The 21020-nt window shown below is 31.9% G+C and overlaps 1 protein-coding gene across 1 annotated transcript in view; it reads right to left on the bottom strand.

Moving 5' to 3' along the window:
- Positions 1-21020, bottom strand: part of LOC127708438 (uncharacterized) — a 23337-nt gene extending 2317 nt beyond the window's left edge. Inside the window, exons 1-4 of the mRNA XM_052213307.1 lie at positions 20950-21020; positions 20263-20300; positions 2033-2077; positions 1672-1747 (exon numbers count right to left, since the gene is read on the bottom strand). Of these exons, the coding sequence (XP_052069267.1) occupies positions 1672-1747; positions 2033-2077; positions 20263-20300; positions 20950-21020 (230 nt within the window). The remainder of the gene's footprint in view (positions 1-1671; positions 1748-2032; positions 2078-20262; positions 20301-20949) is intronic.

Raw genomic sequence — 21020 nt, 5'->3', positions numbered from 1 at the left:
CGTATCATGAAAAATGTAAAGTACTGCATGCAACACAAAATGAGTTTAACGTTCTGAAACATGTAAATCAACTCTGTCCCGATGCAATGCCTTATCTTATCGTTACGACAAAATTGTTCCAGCAGACAAAGCCTCAATCAATATGCTTTTGATATGCATAAACCCTTATTTGGAATGTTTTACTAAAAAAATGGAATGTCTTATTTAAGAACTTGGAATGTCTTACTAAAGAACATGGAATCACAACAAGACTACACCACTACATCATTCATGAAAAAGGGAGATTTTAGAAAATCACAAAAACGTCATTTTTCCATCAGTATTATCATAATAAAGGACGATGGAAATCTCCAATCTTTATTCTGGATACCTAAACTCCACAAAAGTCTTTATAAAGAACAATATATAGCCGGGTCGTCCAGATGTTCGATTAAACATGTTTCTAAAGTCCTTACTGCTTTCCTTTCTACAGTAAAAGATGGCTTTCAAAAATTTTGTTATGAGGTATATTCAGCCAGCAGTGTCAATTAAATACGGAGTCTTACAAATTTTAAACTCCAATCACAAATTTTGCATGTTTGCAGTACTAACAAAACCATTGCTTTTCTACGCTTTCCCCATGTTAAATTGAAAGATCTTCGCATCAAACAGAGCTTTTTCTACACAAAATGGGAAACGGAGATACAAAAAAAATTTTTTTAGGTCAGAAAAAATCTTACTTTGTGAAGAACCACACTTATTCCCACAGTAAATACACCGAGGATGATATTATCAACATGTTGGACTATTTGATTGACAATACATTTGTTAAGTTTGGTTGATTGATATTTCAATAGATTGTTGGTATTCCAATGGGTACTTTTTGTTCACCACTACTGACCGACTTGTTTTTGTACTTTCAACCAGAACTTTCTCAAAGACGAACAGAAAAATCATTTCAAATTCTTTAATGTCACTTTTAGATATATTGTTGATGATCTGTCGCTTAATAGCCCACATTTCAATGAGTGCTTACATCTCACATATCCTTGTGAACCCCAAATGTAGAAGGTCTCTTTCATATTTTGAATTTTTCCTTAATATTGACACAGATGGACGACTACTTCTCACCAGTGATATAACTTCTGCTCCATCGTATGACGTTTACATATTTCCGTTGATAGTTTACATTTTACATAACTATTCGGAATTTATTAACAGGGGTGTGCTCCTTACACAAAACCTGTTCAAACAGAGCTATGAGGGAGAACGACTGTAATCGACACTACAAAAGTTATTTGGTCACCTGCATAAATTAGTTGACCAATACGACGCGGTCTTAGTTCTTTAGATCTTAGTATAGTCGTCTGATCTGTAATTTTACCGGTTGTATCCTATTCTCGATTGCTACAATTTGACTGAATGTGAATTCCGATGACGGTTGATGCATACATAGCAGGAGACGCTAACCCTGTCGGCGTACCCGGTCTTGCTATTTCTGTGGTTCATGCGATTCCCCAAGGTTTTTTGTATTTTAGTTTGTCTCTTATTAATCAATTTACAAGTTTGAACATTGGTGAACTTTACTGTCTTGAGGTTTTCAATACTTGCATGTACTCATCTTATTTTATTCTTCCTTAATATCGTGCAGTTGGGTAACGCTTACAACTTTTGAGTATATAAAAGATTTACCTTCTAACAAACCATATATACACTACGACGACTCCAAAAAAAATAATAAGTCCAACTGTGACACCTACAGCAACACCTACATAACAGGAAATAAATGTATGTTATTCTTAACAAATACTAGCGTCGTCTTATGTTAATGCATTATATTTTTCAGTTTGCTTCAAATCAGGTAGACAAAACATAAATGACAAGTCTAATAATCTGCTAAACACTTACGATGTGGTCAAATTAAAATCAACAATACAATATGACATTAGAACAAAGAACTCATATTTATTCAAGTTGCACAAAATGCTATTTAACTATTGATAATGTAGTATCGTTTTAAATAAACTTGACAGAAATAGTTGCTTATGCATACCTTCTACATAACTTTCAGCCTGCAATGGGAGTACATTAGAAATTGCTAAAAAAGATAAATTAACAGTCCATTTATTATTAATTGATATATATTTGTTTTATATAATTAAGGTATTTACAGTTTTTAATTGTTAATCTTGGAAATAAATATTAAATTACGTGAATGAGTGTGTGTATGTGACAAAGTCAAGACTGGTCAAAAACCTTAGGTTTACAAATTGGGGTGTACTTTATTATTCCTGATTTTTATAGATTCTTTCAGAATACATAGATGTTTATTAACTGCTTAGAACGTTAAGTTTATATTTTCAGCAATGAATACTAGAACTTCGAAGATAAAAACAAGATAATTTAATGATTTACGTCAAATATGCCAACACTTCGAAAAAAAATTAATATGAAACTATCATATCACAGTCATGTGATCAAAATATAACATTTTATTAAAAAAAAAGGTAAAATAACAAAATTACCGATATGCAAGGAAAATGCTAAATGGAAAGTCCCTTTACAAATGGCAAAATCAAATGCTCAAAGACACCAAACGAATGGAAAACAGCTGTCATATTCCTGACTTGGTACAGGCATTTCCTTATGTAGAAAATAGTGGATTAAACCTGGTTTAATAGCTAGCTAAACCTCTCACTTGTATGACAGTCGCATAAAATTCAATTATATCAGAAATATCTGATGAAAACAATAAATCTAACTTACTAAATTGAAAGATTCAGCTAGATAATTCTCTGGTAGCAAAAATATAAACTAGTAAATATTTTATCTTGGTTTTAAGTAATTACTGAAGTCACACATTACTGTTTGTGTTTTTTATGCCTTGTTTTTGGTTTTGTTGCTCTTAACTGTTTAGTTTCCTAAGCATTTTAGCACAGTGTAAACGAGGAAGATTAATCCAGAGACACGAGTCTTTCCAACGATCACGTTTTGAATGAAGCGTGCGAACTATTCAATACTTTAATATTGATTGGTAATTATTATTATTTTTTTTAATTACTAGCGAAAGCTTATTGTGATTATATCTTAAACTGTATCACATTGTGTTAATTGTGTAAATAAAAACTTGTTAATAAATGTTCTTTGTATGCAAAATCTTTTAATACATGGAAGGAAAACAGATTCCGTTTGTAAAACATCTGAAAGGAAAAATATTGAAGAAAAATATTTCGGAAGGAATTTTGTAGTTATATGAAAGCAGTATCGTATCATGTGAAATCAACTGAAACAAATATGATATCATGCTTTACACAAATATTATGCAAACAATTCGTGCAATTTATGTAATTCGATGGAAAGCTCGCAAAATGCATAGAAACCCCTTGTATTTTATGTAATGATAAAAAGAAAGTATTTGATAACGATAATTGAAATACGTAATATACAAAAGACTAAGTTGAAAAGTTAACATAATTTAGACTTACCTTTACAGCTGAATGAGATATTAACAAACTTGAGTTCGTTCGAAGTAAGTTGTTCACATATTTTTTTTCCATTGCAGGATGCATTTACCTTCATTTGAATACATTCTGTGAAACGTTCATGCAAGTTTTGTTTCTCGCAAAACGATAAATACTGCTTTAATTCTATTGACTGAATTTCTATTTTTCTGTCAGCATGAGTACAATTTACTGACTTCATATTGAAGAGAAAAAGTGATATTATAGGCTTCCTATAGTGGTCATGATTACTTATATCTGTAAAAAACAAATAAGGAATATACTTTCCAGATCATTAGTCAGATGAAATTTGCATATCAAAAATTATTGGCGCCGTTAAGGACTTAATCCATGGAGATCAGATGATCATTGTAATAAGTTTTGTCTAATGCAATTTGTTTTATTGTTACACTTTAGAAAAAAATAAGTAAGAAATATAAAGCAATTGTAAATTTTACATTTGTATCTTTTCACCTATTAAAACTAATGTTAGAATTTTCTAAGTTAAATATGCCACTGGATTAATCTTTATACCTTTTGTTTTGGTGATTATAAGCTCCCGGTGGAGTTGTAGTTCACACGTGGAAGACATCCCCAGAACAAACAAATTATTTTTTTGATGACGTGTGGAATAAAGATATATTAATAGCTGTACATGCATCTTGAAATTAAATTATTAGAATTTTTGTTAACATTGATATTGCCCCCTTTGGATGTTCATTGCCATTAAATATAAATATTAACTTACGAACACAGTCAAATTCTATTGATAGTTTCCTTGTTTTGTCAAAAACTGATTGTGAAACATTGAACATTTTGTCCGTTAATACACACGAGTTGTGGCCAATACAAGATGGGTAAGACATTGAGTCCAGAGCTAGCATAGTTTCTTTATGAACGTCATCAGTGGTACTGCAAGCATCCTGTACGTCATGAAATGTTATGTTAATATCGTCTATTGAGTTTCCAACAGTACAGTTGAGATTTGCTTCATGATTTTCACATAACAAGCTTTCAAAGTATAACCCTTCAAATCAAACAAAAACACATTTGAATTGTTTGCTTCTTTTTCACTGCAAAGAAGAGGATGGTTATTTGTTATCCTATTATTTTATATCTTAAAAATTGTGGTAAAAAAACCGTCTGAAAACAGCTACTATGTAGGTTCATAGAAGTTTAGGAATTTAAAATGCTTCATTCTTCCATTTTATGTTAATTTTACTTTTTGAGAAGATGATCTAAATATTTGAAATTGAAATATTTCAATAAAATATGATAATGACGTCGATTGTAAACAACTCTTACTGACAGGTTTATCCACACATTATAATATATGACCATCTATTTGGAAGATATTTTGGGTAAGAATGTTTTTCCAAACTGAAAGGCTAGGCAATTTGTTTATATTTTGTTTAAGTACATATGCTTATGAAAAAGAAAAAAGAAGTTTTATGACAATATAATAAGGATGCTTTTGTTTAAAGAGACAAACACTTGTATTAATCTGCATGATATCTTCAACAAATAATGTCAACATTTGAGGAAATCTATTAAGAATATCTTCATATTAACAATAAACAATTTTAACTGTTACAATCCTGCTTTGTTGCATGGACATCTGAACGAAAGAAGTGGATAGAACCGGATTTTTTAGCGTTCCATACCTGATACTTGATTTCAATCGTTATTAACAATCAATTTTATAGTTTATACCTTCATTTGAATGTGTTGGTGTATCCAAACATCCCATTCACCCGAACATACAATTTGAAAGGACTCGTGTTTTCGTCTTAAAAGCCTAGTATACATATTACTGTGACTTGACTGTAAGTGTTGCTCTCCACCTATTGCAATTTATTAAAAATTCTGACCAAATTGCAATTTGTTTTATAAAATCAAACTGTTCAACTGGTCAGAAATTTGAACAAACTGCTGTAGAAAACCACAGCCGAGTCGTGAAAGTGCAAGGCGATAAAATAAAGCAGACTTATAATCCTATAAGACTTTAATTCAACATCAATGTTATTATGAAAAATCAGTCTAACAGTTTGTATAGAAATTTTATTGTTATTGTCATGCTAAAGGTGATGGGTAGTAATTTTGAATTGCTGTAAAAATGTCCAAACAAGCTTTCATACAATTTTTCTTTCGAAAAGTCTTCTATATACATAAAAATAAGACATCATTAGGCACCACATGTGGAGCAGGATCTGCTTACCCTTCCGGAGCACCTGAGATCACCCCCAGTTTTTGGTGGGGTTCGTGTTCTTAGTCTTTAGTTTTCTATGTTGTGTCATCTGTACTATTATTTGTCTGTTTGTCTTTTTATTTTTGTCCATGGCGTTGTCAGTTTGTTTTCGATCTATGAGTTTGACTGTCCCTCTGGTATCTTTCGCCCCTCTCTTGAATTATAACATCTTACATTCAGTAAAATATATGTGAAATTACAATACGTTGTTAATAAGTTTCCATGAGAGATAACCTAAAACATTATTCTTTTGAATATAGAAGACTTTTCGAAAGAAAAATTGATTATCTCCCATGGAAACTTACTAGAAACGTATTGTAGTTCCACACATATTTTACTGAATATAAAATGTTTTAATTCAAATGATGTCTGATTCTTATGAATATAGAAGACTTTTCAAAAGAAAAATTGTATGAAAGCTTTGTTTGGACATTTTTATAGCAATTCAAAATTACAACCCATCACCTTTAGCATGACAATAACACTAAAATTTCTATACAAACTGTTAGACTGATTTTTCATTATAACATTGAAGTGGAATTAAAGTCTTAAAGGATTGAAAGCTTTATTTTACCACCTTGCACTTTCACGACTTGTTTGTGGTTTTCTACAGCAGTTTGTTCAAATTTCTGACCAGTTGAACAGTTTGGTTTTATAAAACAAATTGCAATTTGGTCAGAATTTTGAATAAGCTGCAATAGGTTGAGAGCAACACTTACAGTCAAGTCAGAGTAACAAATTGTTGAATTGTTTGAAACACTAAGGTTTATCTACTCTCAGCATAGATTGCCTGAACTGTATTTCGCACAACGTTTTTATAAATGCTCTTCATCTTCGTATTTGATCATGGCATACTAACTGTTTTGATTCGAGTGTAGACGAAATGCGCATCTGGAGTACCAAATGATTAACCTATATATTTCTATGAGTTTGTATACAACCACACTTGATCCAGCATTCCAAATCAAACTCCACGTGGCTTTTTGTTTATACACACCGCTTAATACATTCTTTCGCGTCTTTTTGTATTTGGCAAGTGTATCTTTTTACAATTTTTTTGTATAATTTTAAGAAAAGGTCGTCTCAATTTTTGTACATGTATTTGCGGTCTTCTCGATCTATTCACATTCAATGTTTACATCGGAATAAGGTCTGTTTGAATTTACTTCGTGACTTAATTTCAAAAGTGTTAATCTTTGCTGCAAATCAATTGATTCCTTTGGATTTTTTTCCCTGACTTTCTAATGTGTTTGAGCTTTTAATTTTGCCATTTGATAAGGTACTTTTCGTTTTGAATTTTCCTTGGAGTTCGGTATTTTTGTTATTTTACATTTTCTCTGATCTAGCTGCATATATATACGGATGATTAGCATGTTCCAGAGAGGTATACAGCCAGTAGAAAAATAAATTGAAGTTGGTACTCCAGGAATTTTTCGCCAATCAACATTTCAAACCAATTTGACACCAAGCTCCTATAGCCTGCTGTACTTGTTGTTTGCTATCTAAGGAGGGAAATGATAACATTAAACGGAAGTTTTGTTTTTATTTCAACTTATTTCTATTCTAACTATTTACCAGAACGTTTTTCCGTGAATTATTAATTGATAGCGTCCTTGCTAAAACGGGACAAACATTGAAAGATCTAGTTTTCAGTGTATACAGGGGAGGTAATATTTTGTCACTTTATTTTCCACTGATGTAGAATAAGATTGAAATGTATAATTGTTATGTCAAGATTATTTAACATAGAATTGCAAACACCCCCCCCCCCCCCCCCCCCCCCTTCCCTAAAAAAAAAACTAAATTGAAATTATTAAGGAACATCACAATGAAACAGCCAATTATTATTTTGAAATACTGTCTTCCATTGTTTCAGAATTGATAATTGGCATATTAAAGAATTAGTGGACATGATTTCAATAAGTAGCGTTTATTTAAAAAGGCAATATGTCCCTGTCTTGTAATATCTTTTTTGTAAAGGTATGTAGTTTTATAAACCGGATAATGTTATTTCTATTGCCTTAAAACTGTTGGTACATTCACACAAACGGAAATTCATAATTCTGTATAAATGTAAAAATGAATTTTCCCGTTTTGAATGCATATTTCGGTGACAATGGTTTCTTTCAACTATTTTATCCAATGTCATTTAACAGGAGTTAATGTTTAAATGATTATTAAAATGAACGAATTACCGTAAAAATGTGTATGAAATACTGAGGTGGTTTTGCTAGTACCTTTTATTATCACAAAAGATACACGTTAAATTGTTTTCATGTTAATTCATAATTGAAAAAAAAAGTCAAATCAAATTCTTACCGTGTGATTTGTTTGCAAATGATAATATTGCAAGAGACAGTCTTAAAAAGTTAAATGTAATATTCCCCATTTCAACGGCGTATATTTTACAATTTCCTTTACAAGGAAGTTAATGATTAACTATTCAGGTTTTCAACAATGATACCAGTAATGAGAGTTAACAAAATTATAACTAAACGTTTAACTACGGATTCAATTTTTCATATAGTGATTTGAGGTGATTTAAATCTTTTCATTGCTTTGACTATCCGAAATCCTCGTTGTCCTTTTCATACTTAATCTCGGATAATTTACTTACTAGAGATCTTCCTACATTTTGTCTTTGACTTAGGCGAAAACTTTCAATAGAAATATATTTGGTATTATATACATGTATTTACGTTCGGTATCGAGAATAAAACCTTGAATTTTTATTTATTACACCATTAAAAGGACATTTCAAATTATTCTCAATAATATGAAATATGTAAAAACTGTTTAGTAATACCGTACTGTACGCCTTGTATCTTGATGAGTTTTTACAACCTATGGGTCGAAGCCACGTTTTGATTCCGAGGGTATCACAAGCCTACCTTTTCTATGTTGACGTGTAATATTATTGGAACGATCTTTTCTGTAAATTTTTGTTTATAAAATTTTGAATCATTTAAAACACTAAGCTTTTTCTATCACCAGGAATAGAAATATCTGAAAATATCTTGTTAAAATACTAAAATCAAAATCCAGGGTGACAAGGGTATATAAATATGGTGACTTTGGTCTTTTTACGCCCGGCAGTAAAACCCTTGCCAAATTGGGGTATCTGTTTGGCTGTGCGGGATGTGCAAGTACGCAGCAACGTCCGGTCAGAATAAGGACGTAAGATTCAATGATTCGTGTAAAGAGAGTGACACGCTCAGTGTATGTTAAGAACCCCTGCAACAACTCTTCGATGGGTTCGTAGGTGGGCTGTTACAAGGCAAAATTTCTGTCCCTATCAAATATACCCTCATATTCCAGCGACAGTTCAAATTTCCCAGACCTTTATTCCGGACGGCTTCTATTTCAGGATCTACCGTTTGCATTTCTTTTTTTAATTTGTTTTCGTCCTGAACATGCATGAAATATTTGCCATTTGACTTTATGCTACCAACAATCAATCAATATTAACAAAATGTTTATTATGCTTACTTCGAAATCGATAAAAGTATTTTGAATACTTCATTCGACAATGTTACGCTATGGTTTAACGACTGAACCACTTAAGCTTGATATTTCTAACAGTGAGTCTATTTAAGATGTAGGCTAATCTGTAAATCTGATGTATTTTTATAGTCCTAGATGAGGGTGACTACAATCAACTGGAAACAGTTTTTTTTATTATTAAATGGAAGCTTTTGACGTCGTTGTTGCAATTGATATAATGTACACAAAATGTCTAACGTTGGCAGGTGTTCTTGTGACCCTGTAAACATATTGGTGTTATAATTAAGATACTCATTATGTAACAAGTAACAAAAACTAAAGAAATAATACCAGTCTTGTTTATCATATAAGCGAAGACTGGATAAAGCCAAATATTGAGATAAACGTGAAAGAATAATTTAGAAAAAAACGTATAGACATAGCGGTTGTTGCTCTGTGCTTCAAAAATAGCAATCTTTTGATCTGCTACCCATGTTTCTCTGTGAGAATAAACTGTCTAATTCAGGAATACAATATTTTCTTCTTACTGGACACTTCAATAATCATATTGACCATACAGTTTTGCTTTTTATATCTTATGATTCTATCTGTCTTTTCTTCTCATGACAAATTGGAGAGGCTAGGCTGATCCAAAAACTTTAACCTTAGTGTATCTCCTTTTTGTTTAGCAAAGACAGTGGTAGCTATTATTTTCATTACGCTCACCGGAGAATCTGCCCTATGTCGCCTCATTAGTGTTAATACAAACAACAAAACAATAAAATAATTCCCACAAAACTTTCTGAATGGGTGTCACGTTTTGAACATACTTTAATTTTCATTACCAAACACTAAATTTTAGGAACCAAGTAAGGATCTCGTTTGACAGGTTACTAGTACCCGTATCCAAAATACCAAAGCTTGTTCAAGAACAGATGAAAAGGGAAAAAGATTTAAATATTTAGTGTAAGAAACGTTGACGAACTCTTTATTTCGATGTATCCTGTCCTAGATACATACTAAATGTTTGCACAAAAAGTATCAAACCTGCGGCCTTATGTCATTCATAAGCATTTTATTTTTGATAAATAAGCGGATAAAAATGTACTTCAGAACTTCAAAATACATACTTGAATATGTTATACTACTGTATCACTAGCCTGTCATCACTGAGGTTGTGAGTTCGAATCCCGCACGTGACGGTTGTGTTCGACCTCAATCTTAATTTACTAGGATTGTTAGTTTTCCTACCGAAGGTCGATGGTTCCATCCGCGCACACCTTTCCTCTTGATGTCCGTAGGCAGCGGCTTTAATTTTTTTTTAGAAATCACCAAACTCGACAACTTCAGTCGTGTCCCCCTTCCTATCATTGATTGCTGTAACTGTTATTGCATTAATACTGAAGACACATTAGAGCTAAAAAGTTTTTATAAAGTGGACAAGTTTTCGGCGAATAACAATTGTGGGACACGTTTTGGAGAGTAAAAATTCAGACACATTTTTGCACAGTAAATAATCGGACCATTAGGGGATGTGCAATTGGACATGTTGGGCGAATTGTGATTTAAAGAACACATTTGGAGGAAATGGACACATCTGAGAGTGTTAAATATATGAGAAATCAATGGTCACAAAATTTGTGTCATTATTTTTGTTACAGGTAATCCACTGATCTGATGGCCATGCCAGGGTGGTTGATAAAAAGAATCATTGAGTCAGCATATCCATTTAAATAAATTTTCACATAGCCTTACAGTTGGTGACATTTGCCGAACTTTATGATAAGACTAAAGGTTGATGGAAATAAAATCAAAATTGATTGTAATTTTATACTAAAATGGTCATGAAATACAAGTCTTTTTTTCTCGTAAATGTTTTTGTGAAATTAGCCGCTGAGCTTCCAATTTATTTTTTGGGAGCATGCAACAGGAAACTGGCCTATTTTTAAGTGGCCTTAAGTGAAACCGCACATAATTATAAGGATCAATAATTTGATAAAAATAGGATTTGTAAACAAAGATTACCCCTTTTTACTTATAAATGAACTTATTTTTTGGCAGTCACCATTACATAATTAACACTCGAGCTCGCAGTTGAAATTACAGGTGAGGAACCCTTTCCCATTTTGTTTTGTCTTGCTGCAACAAAGTCGCCATATAACAAAGCTAAACTAAGGTACAAAAAATGTATGCTGTTTTGGCCATAGCCAATATGACATTAACAATTTGTTAAAGATTATAATTACAATTTTTGACTCCAATATAATTTTTATTGTCTAGGATTGTCAGTGTTCCTATCAATGATTAGTGGTTCTCTCCGGTCACTCCGGCTTCCTGCACCTATAAAAACGGACCGCTACAAAATAGCCGATAGTGCAGCAGCTACCGTGCTGAAAGTGGCCTTAAATTACTAATCAATCAATCAATAATTACATGTAGGTTAGTTTAACAAGAACCACGTATGGGAAGTCAATGATATGTGGTATGTACTATAATGCAGTTGAATGACATTTGCTTATCTCATTCTATGGATATTAAGGGCCTGCCCCCAAAATTCATTGTCTATTGACTTTAAAAAAATTCCTGAGTTTATATGTTGATCTGATTACTTCAGTTTGAGGGGAACCAGTAACGGTACATGTAAGTCAATGATATTTGTTGTGTTATTGTACACGTATCAGCAGTATAACATCTCATCCATGGAGATTAGTTGGTCAACCCTCTTAGTCATGATCTATTGACATTAAATCTTTGGCATATTTACATGTTATAGCTTAAGAATAAAAGGTCAAACATCAGCAAATGACAATAAGACGACAATCGACATCATCTTACATGTACATGCATATTCATATTTTGGTAAAAGAAGTTCATCCTCTCGATCTACATTGTCATATTCCTTTCATATGCACGAATAATACCACGTGGATATATACAACAATAAGACGACATCAAAGATAATTGAAAGACATCTAAAGGTCAATATACAGTCTAGCACAATAGACAAAATAAAAAAATACAGCCAATTGTTGAAAAGTATTATTACATGTACTTGCAAGATTTTAAATATTATATCTTTCACAATTATTTTAGTATTAGGTTCAACCTACCGTTTTATAAAACTGGTTTCATTGCGGCTAATCTGTAAAAAAGGATGTCTATTAGAGAAGTCAATACTATTGGGACATTGAATTGAGAACAACCAAAAAGACGTCTATTAGAGGGGTATATAAAATTGGTCGTAGATTTGGAATCTTCTTTTATTATGATGTCAGATTTGGACGTCGAATTGAGTTATGGAGGTTGATTATAGACGGGACGTCAGTCTGAGTCCTACATGTGTATATACATATTGATTTAGCTGTGACGGTAAAAAGACACTGATAAGTCTGATAACATTTTAAAGTTTTGAAAGTTTGTTCACCTGTTTACTATGATTAGGTGGAAGTATGTTCTTATTTCAAAAAGAGGGGCACTCCGCATATATTAATTTGTGCATGAGGCAAGTTGAACTAGAACAACTACCTTGTACTTGCTAGGTACCAAATATTATACCACATTTTTGTATAAGTTTTAACCCGGGTTTGTACATAAAATATAAAAAAATACATGTCTTTTTCAGGTTTTCTGATCCATGAAATTTGGCATGTTTGTTAGATCATAGATGTGGTTTTAAATGTCGAAGGGCCTCTATTACAAAGTATATCATTGGATTGAGCTCATTTGTCTAAGTGTATTATTAAAGTGCTTTGCTTTGAGCCCAGTTTATTGCAATGCAAATGCATTCTTTGTGAAATAAAGATTTGACAGACAACTCACATCTGCACATGAACTGTAAGGTAAGATGATTAAAATTGTCAGCATAAGGAATTGTTGAAGTAGCATCCATTCAATGTAAATAGTTAAGGGTAGATTAAAGCATTTTATTTACATTTGAACCAAACATTTATGTCCAGAAGCCAAATAAAAAAAGCACAAATTTACCAAAGAAAGCTACTCTCGTGCTACTAGCAATATGATGCTAGGTGGTTTTGTAACACTTTTTTCAAACATCTGTCCTGCCTACCAACGAGTACTGAGTGTAAATGGTCCTTCACTTATACATTATGTTTGTGTTGAAGAAAAGGACAAAATGCACAAGGCCTAATCGATTTCTAAAATTATCTTTCATTGTTCAACATTTATCATTCATTCTCTAATTTCTTAATTTGTGTAAATGTTAGTTACAGCGCTGTTCACTTTTATACCACAACGAAACTGCATCTTACTGTACCTGTATCGCTTATATTTTTATCCATATAACAAAAACTTGAAACAAGAATAATTTTGAAATACCTTTTTTCATTTCAAATACTAAAAAATCATAGTTTATATTTCTTCAAGTCTATTCTATTTGTCATAATTTATTTCTCGAGATTAAAAATCATAAACAAATTCATTGGGTTTACCAAGTTATTTTACCCCACACAACAAAGTAAATAAGTATGATGTTATTGACCCGTCAGTCCGTTCGTCAATCAGTCCTGTTCTTTTCATGTCAACTCCTCTGAAACCATACAACAGAATTCCAGGAAACTTTGTAGATAATTAGAACATATTATGCAGATGCTCGTATCCACAGGAAGTTTGATCAGTTGACTTTTGCAGGAGTTATGAGTCTTTGAAGCATGCACATAAAGGTTCTTTAATTGACATCATTTCATACTGTTTTTACAATTATTTTGTTTAACTTCAACCTGTCCTTGGAGAAGACATTTTCGAAGAAAGAACTAAAATAACACAGAAGTGTACTCTCATCTCGCCCCAAACGTCATGCCAGGTATTGTCATTACTTAAAACCATAAATTATCTTCTAAGAAACAATTTCGATATTTAAACGAAATATTTTACTAATGATACTGGGAAGATCCTTAACTAATTTACAGTTTTTGTGGACAAACCGTTACCCAAGTAAGAAATGACCACCTCAAAGAAACATAAATGGAACCATACAAATAGTACATGCATGCAGGTTCTGAAATACCATCTCGCATATTCAAATCACATCATGCAGAAATGCACCTAATGTGTTACTGTCACAATTTTGAGTTTTTGCTGCTATCCAAAATCAAAGTAATGGAACATATTTTATCAGAATCATTTGGTAATCCATGCAATTAGTGTCTCTTCCATGACAGTCTTGAACATTAAAACTAAATATTAGATAAAAGACACTGGTAATTTTGAGTGTTTGGTACAGGTTGACTGTCACTGTGCATCACAGTTAAACGTAGAACCCTATGGGAAAAACAGAGAAGTCTTTTTGTTAGAAAACACTGTGAAACATTCAAACATACTATCCACACTGATCTGTGTCCACACTTGTAGCTTTATGAAATATATTTTAGATTCTTACAATATTCCATCGTTTTCAAGATATAACCAAAGTTTAAATGGTTTAAACTGCAGCATGAGATATTGAAGAAACTTTAGAATTAACTAAAAGCCTAACCGAAAAAAAGACCAAGGAATTGATACATTTCTACTATAATATTGTAATGCCGGCCTTCCCCCTTTTTATAGTAAATCTATGTCTGTATAGTTTCTGGAAATTATTAAGGATAAACGATAGATTTTAGTGAGATGTCCAATGTTGAAAATAATATAAGACCTGTAATTTGTTATTTTGGCTGTTGTTTCAAGGATACGACAGATTTGTGTATGTTAGGAAGTTTTATTTCACGTACTGATTCCATATTTTCGCAGTAATTACCTTGTTAGACTATAAACTAAAAAAAAAAAACTCTTCTAATGATCTACAATAAATGTAAAGTCAAAACCCATCTTTATTGATGAAGATCAATCCATGTTTACAAACAATATCAACATTACGGGAATTTCCCTTATGTGATCCATGGTTGCCGATTGGTAAACAATATGTAACAAGCTCTGTCATACTGTCGGAAGTATAAAAGCAAAAGCAACAACAGAACCAGGAGAGTGTTGGTTTGACAAAGAATGGGAAGTGACAAACTTTAATAGAAGCTGGAATATGTCTGAGAAATACAGACAGGCGTTGAAAGTTAACTTTGTTTTAATTTAAGATTGTCGGTGCCGGTGACGGTGCTAAATACGGTTGTAGGTGACGGTGACGGTTCTAAATACGGTTGTCGGTACCGGTGACGGTGATTGTGACGGTGACTGTGCCGGTGACGGTGACTGTGCCGGTGACGGTGCTATTGAAGTGATATTGAAGGTGCACATTAAGTGTTCTGTTGGCGGTTCAGACATGATTACTAGTAATATGTCATTTAATTTGTTATACTAAGTTGTTGTCTTCTATAATGTAGTAGGGTGTAATATCCTTAAATTGAGATTATAGAAAGATGCTTAATAAGTGACAACCTTGTTACTTGACTGTTGAATTATGGACTAGTTTTGTTTGTATATGTAAGACCAACCATTACCGGGGACCTGGCCAGACCAGTGAGAGAGCCGGCAAGACCCATTCTCTCCGTCAAGGATTATTTTTGATATTAATAAAATATGAAACTTTATTTTATTCAGATATTTTATTTCACAACTGAGAATATGACTATATATAAACACAAGTATACGATTTCCCTTTCTGTAACGTGTTTTGGTCCGACGGTAAACAGTGGACGTCGAACCTTACACTTTATAGATCATTTTGATCTTTTTCTTTGTGACCCTGTGTTCTCTGGTGGCCGACTCTATCACCAGGGAGGCAGCGTTTCAATATTGCAACCTTATGTGGTTAATTACATAATGTCATTATATAATTTTGTACTCATTTCCCAATCTAAAATCAAAAGTATTTCAGAAGTAAGGCTGGTATTATCTTTCAGATATAATTTAAACCATAATACTTTAATCAGTCATTTTCAACTTCTTATGTGCTCCAGAAGGATGAGCACTATCTGATTAACCTGGATTTGTTGTCAATTTGTATTTGTAAGTTAATATATGAGACAGATTTAAATGTGTCTGACTGTTGTATTCTTTGTAGAAGTTCGGACGATTGGATAGATAGAAATAGTCAATAAACTTTGAATTAATGAGTGCGAGAACATTAATTATATTGAAGAATATGAAAGATTATGCTAGCTGTAACACATAATGTTATGCTTTACTATAAGTATCGTCAGTTGCCGAACCATAGATGTAGTCGTATCGGTGAAAACAGTCTGTCTGATATGAAAAGAACCGCTATTCATACAATCTACAGGTCTGCTATATATGCCCTACTGATTATCAAGGCAATTATATTTTATATTAAAAAAAAGGGAAGATATGACTTGATCACCAATGAGACAACTACACCAGAGATCAAATCACATTGAAGTTTACAACTATAGGTCCGTACAGCCTTCAACAATGAGCAAAACCCATACCGCATAGTCAGCTATAAAAGACCCAGAAATGACAAATGTAAAACAATTCAAATAGGAAAGGACAGTTATTACCGTTTATATTTGATTTATTCAAAGTAAGTTCCTTTGGGTAAATTTCGGCAGTATATTTAGAAAATTCCTAATTATTTAACGCATTTTCAGACATACTTCCTTATATACTCATTTTATTATCAATAACTGGGTTTGTCATTTCGAATGTATTGGCATTTGTCTTCTGCACAGGATAGTCTGTTCCGTTTGGTTCTAGAACTGAAAAGTAATCTGCAGAATTGGACAATGAAGTCTTTGTTTGTCTTCAGAGTTCAGTTTCAATGCTCGATTCTACATGATGGCGGTTTTGTTCTTATTTGTTTTTTTACGTTTTTCCTTTTGGTGTACTGGGCACGGAATAACGTATTCTTTTCGGTGACTTTAATGTTTTCGTCCGGTTTATCTCGACTAGATTGTTGCTTAAAATCTTGATATAATTTATCATAGGTTCTCGAATCTAAATTTGTGGACAACATTTCATAGTTGGAGTCAGAAAGACTTGTGATGTTTTGATCTCCAGTGTTATCAATATTTTCATTCTGTTTCCTTAAATCTTGATATAACTTATCATAGCTTCTTGAATCTAGATTTGTGGACAACATCTCATATTTGGAGTCAGAAGGACTTGCGATGTTTTGATCTCCCATGCTTTCATTATTTTCATTCTGATGACTAGATATATTCCGTTTGTCATCTGTCATTTTTCTATAATAAAAACAGAAAAATATATATTAATAAATCACTATTTTCTCACTCTTGCTTGCCCAGTATTATTTAGGACTAATATTATGAAAATAACACTTATAACTTTGTTGCGTCCAGAGCGCCTTTATTTATTTACCTTCATACTTTAGAAACACGCAAACACAAACTTTGATAGCCATGGGTGTATAAAAGAACTCTTGAATACTACAGCAGCTATATAACAAAAATCGAAGATAAAAAGAAAAGCCAATACTAGATCTTGCCAATACAAATCTTTCTTTATAATGTTAGATATCTAAAGCAGTTTCAAATAACTTTACCTTCTATAAAACCATATACAAACTACTATGAATCCAATAATTATAACTAGTCCAACTGTGACACCGACAGCAACACCTACATAACATGAAAAAATAACGTATATTATTCTAACCAAACCCTAGTGTCTTCTTATGTTAATGCATTTAATTCTTCTGGTTACCTCAAATTAGGTAGACATATGGTTGCAAAATACATTGTCTTATCATTTGCAAAACGCTAACGATGTATGTAAATTGAAATAAACAATATCATAGAACAATAGACTAAAGATCTTCTTTTTATTCTTGTATCTCCACAAAAAGTTATTTTTAGAAGATAAGTGTGTCGTATTTTAAGCTTGGCCTACGTCGCAAAATTAGTTTACCTAGTGATGCGTCGCAAAGTTATTAATAAACTCGTCATAAACGGATATTTCCGACAGTAAAAACAATTTTTAACGTAGAGCAAGTTAATAAGACAATACGGTTATTTCCATTCTAATGCAATTTTCCGCAGCACTTATTATTTTGGCCTAAGCTTAAAACATATAAAACAAAGTCCCCGAAACTTTGTTCTTTTCATTAGTATCTAAACATCGTCATAGTAACACGCCCGGCGTCAAACGCATTCACCGGATGTTATTCGACTTTGCGTACGCTCCAGAATGTTATACATTTTGACAAAAAGGAGATTTTCAGGTAAAAAGATGTATTTCTATTTTTTTAAAATGTTTTATATAATTGCAAATCAAAATATCCCGCAATTTAAAATGGCGGCTCCCTTAGTTACTGACCGATAGAACGTGCAATCTACCTTATCAAAATATTCACGGATATATGTCGACGACAACAAAAATCATCGTTACAAATGAATTGCATTAGGATTAACTTTTGATCATTTGGTATTGTTTTAATTAAACTTCACAAAAAGACTTGCTTCTGCATACCTTCTACATTACTTTCAGCCTGCAATGGGAGTTCAATAGGAATTGCTGGAAGATATATTAAAAGATCATAAATATTGATATGCATTTCTTTTTTTCACTTCAATATAAGTATCTGCAAATTTTAATGGTTAGTTATGAATAGGAAATAAATACTTCATTGCGTTTGCGTGTGTGTTTGACAAAGCAATGACTCATTAAAGACTCCAGGCCTAAAACTAGGTATACCAGAAACGTATAATTATTCCTTTAAAATCGCTGGTTTTTAGTAGATTCTATCAGATTATATGGATGATAATTAAATGATTAGAAATTCCAATTCGTATTCCAGCAATGAATACTAAACGTATATTTCGTTAACACTTCAAAAAAAGTTAAAATTGATATGAAAATATGAATTCTATTCTGTAAAAGTTGATACAACTCATTTGAATAATCAAGCATGTTAAATAATAAAAGGTTAACCATTTTATACTGCAGCTGCTTTACTTCCTGTTATCTTTATCTACTAAATATAGTAACAAATAGGTATTTCGTGCAATGACGATTTCACGTCACATCTTTTTCTTTACAATCTAGGGTTCGCTAAGGGATTGAAAATTAGTTTAATTTGTGGTAACATTTCAATAAACACAATTGTTGCATATTTAAAAACAATATTAGGTCAATTTCAGAATCAAGTTGTTTTTATTCAGCACGAAACAATTGAAGTAAACGTCGCAGCATCATACAAAAAAGTTGATATTTTTCATACATTGACCTGATGTTGTATACTTATTTGAACGTGAAATCTTATGAAGACAATACATCTAATTCAGCTAGACATAATTCTCTTATAGCAAAATTATTTACAAATATTTAATCATTTTGATTTTAATTCGTTGCTGAAGATACGTTATGTTTCTGTTGTGTGTTAGCCTTGTTTTGATTTGCACTTGACTGTTTCGTTTCCCAAAACTTTGTGTAGACCATGACGGTTATCCCATATACACGAGTCGTTCGTACTAAAAATGATATGACATTTATCTAACATTGTAAGTTTATAAATGAATGCTGTTATTTAAAAATTGTATTCGAAATGAAAATAAGTAACGATAACATTTTGCATGAACGAATTAATACTTAAATATTTTCAGATCTTCAAAATGAAAAATATCTATTAACATATAGAATCTGAACATGCTGAATGCAAAACTAGAAAAAATAAATTGACAGAATTTGTGAAGTGATATGAAAGCAGTATCACATCTCGTAAAATTAACTGCGCTGATGATGTCGATTTAAAATTTTATAGCTCATTACATATAATTATTATACATCATTGGATGGTGATTCATAGTTTAACATTTAACATATATAATATCAACTTTTTATTCCAATTGATAATTTATTCAAACGTAAAAAATTCCCGCAAGTCCACGAACAATGCTTGAAAATCGTGGCCCATATTTTTTATTCTATTTTAAATATATGAATCAAATTATTCATATTGCAGTCAATAAGAAATCAGTTAACTGAGTATAACATAATAGCATGCAATACACAAAAATTTGCAAACGTCTAGTGCCATTATTGTAATTTGATGTAAAGCTCAATTTTGCATAGAAATTTTTGTATGAAGTAAAAAATATACTAAATACTATCATAATTTAGACTGACCTTTACAGCTGAATGAGATGTTTACAAACTCGGGTAATCTAATACAGTCATCACATGTAAACGCTGATTCGTTCCAAACAAGTTGTTCACATCATTGTTTTCCACTGCAGGATGTTTTTATTTTTTGCTGAATCAATTTTGTGCAATTTGTATCAAAATTTTGTTTTTCGAAATACAATAAAGACTGCTTCAATTCAACTGACTGAATTTCTATTTTTCTTTCATCATGAACACAGTTTACGGACTTCATATTGTATGGACAAACTGATTTTGGTTTCATTGCATAGTGGTCCTCATCAAGTGTTCCTGTAAAAAATGATAAATGTAACTTTTCAGACCAGTTGTTAGATTCAATATGCGTAGCAATTCTTTTTTGTGCCAAGAAGCACCTACTTGAGGCGATAAGAAGTGTGTTTAATACAATTGTGTTTATTGATATACTTTAAAAAGGAAACTTTAGAAATATTAAAAACTGTTGTTTGCCTTTTGGTCGTTTTCCTTTTTTGCCATGGCATTTTCAGTTTGTAATCGATCTACGTGTTTAAATACCCTTTTGTTATCTTCAACCTCTCTTTTACAAGCAATACAAGCTATACATGCATCTTCTTATTAAAGTGTTGTTTTTTAAACATTGATATAGTCCCCTTAAGATATTTGCAAACATTGATATTTAATTTAACTATTTACTTACGAACACAGTGAAATTCTATAAATAGTTTCCAAGTTTTGTCCGCATCTGAATGTGATATATTGACCAT

This window comes from Mytilus californianus, unplaced genomic scaffold (genome assembly GCF_021869535.1).
Source record: "Mytilus californianus isolate M0D057914Y unplaced genomic scaffold, xbMytCali1.0.p SCAF_7, whole genome shotgun sequence".
NCBI classification, from domain to species: domain Eukaryota; kingdom Metazoa; phylum Mollusca; class Bivalvia; order Mytilida; family Mytilidae; genus Mytilus; species Mytilus californianus.
Note: the sequence above shows the minus strand (reverse complement) of the source record. Positions and strands in the feature narration are given on the sequence as shown.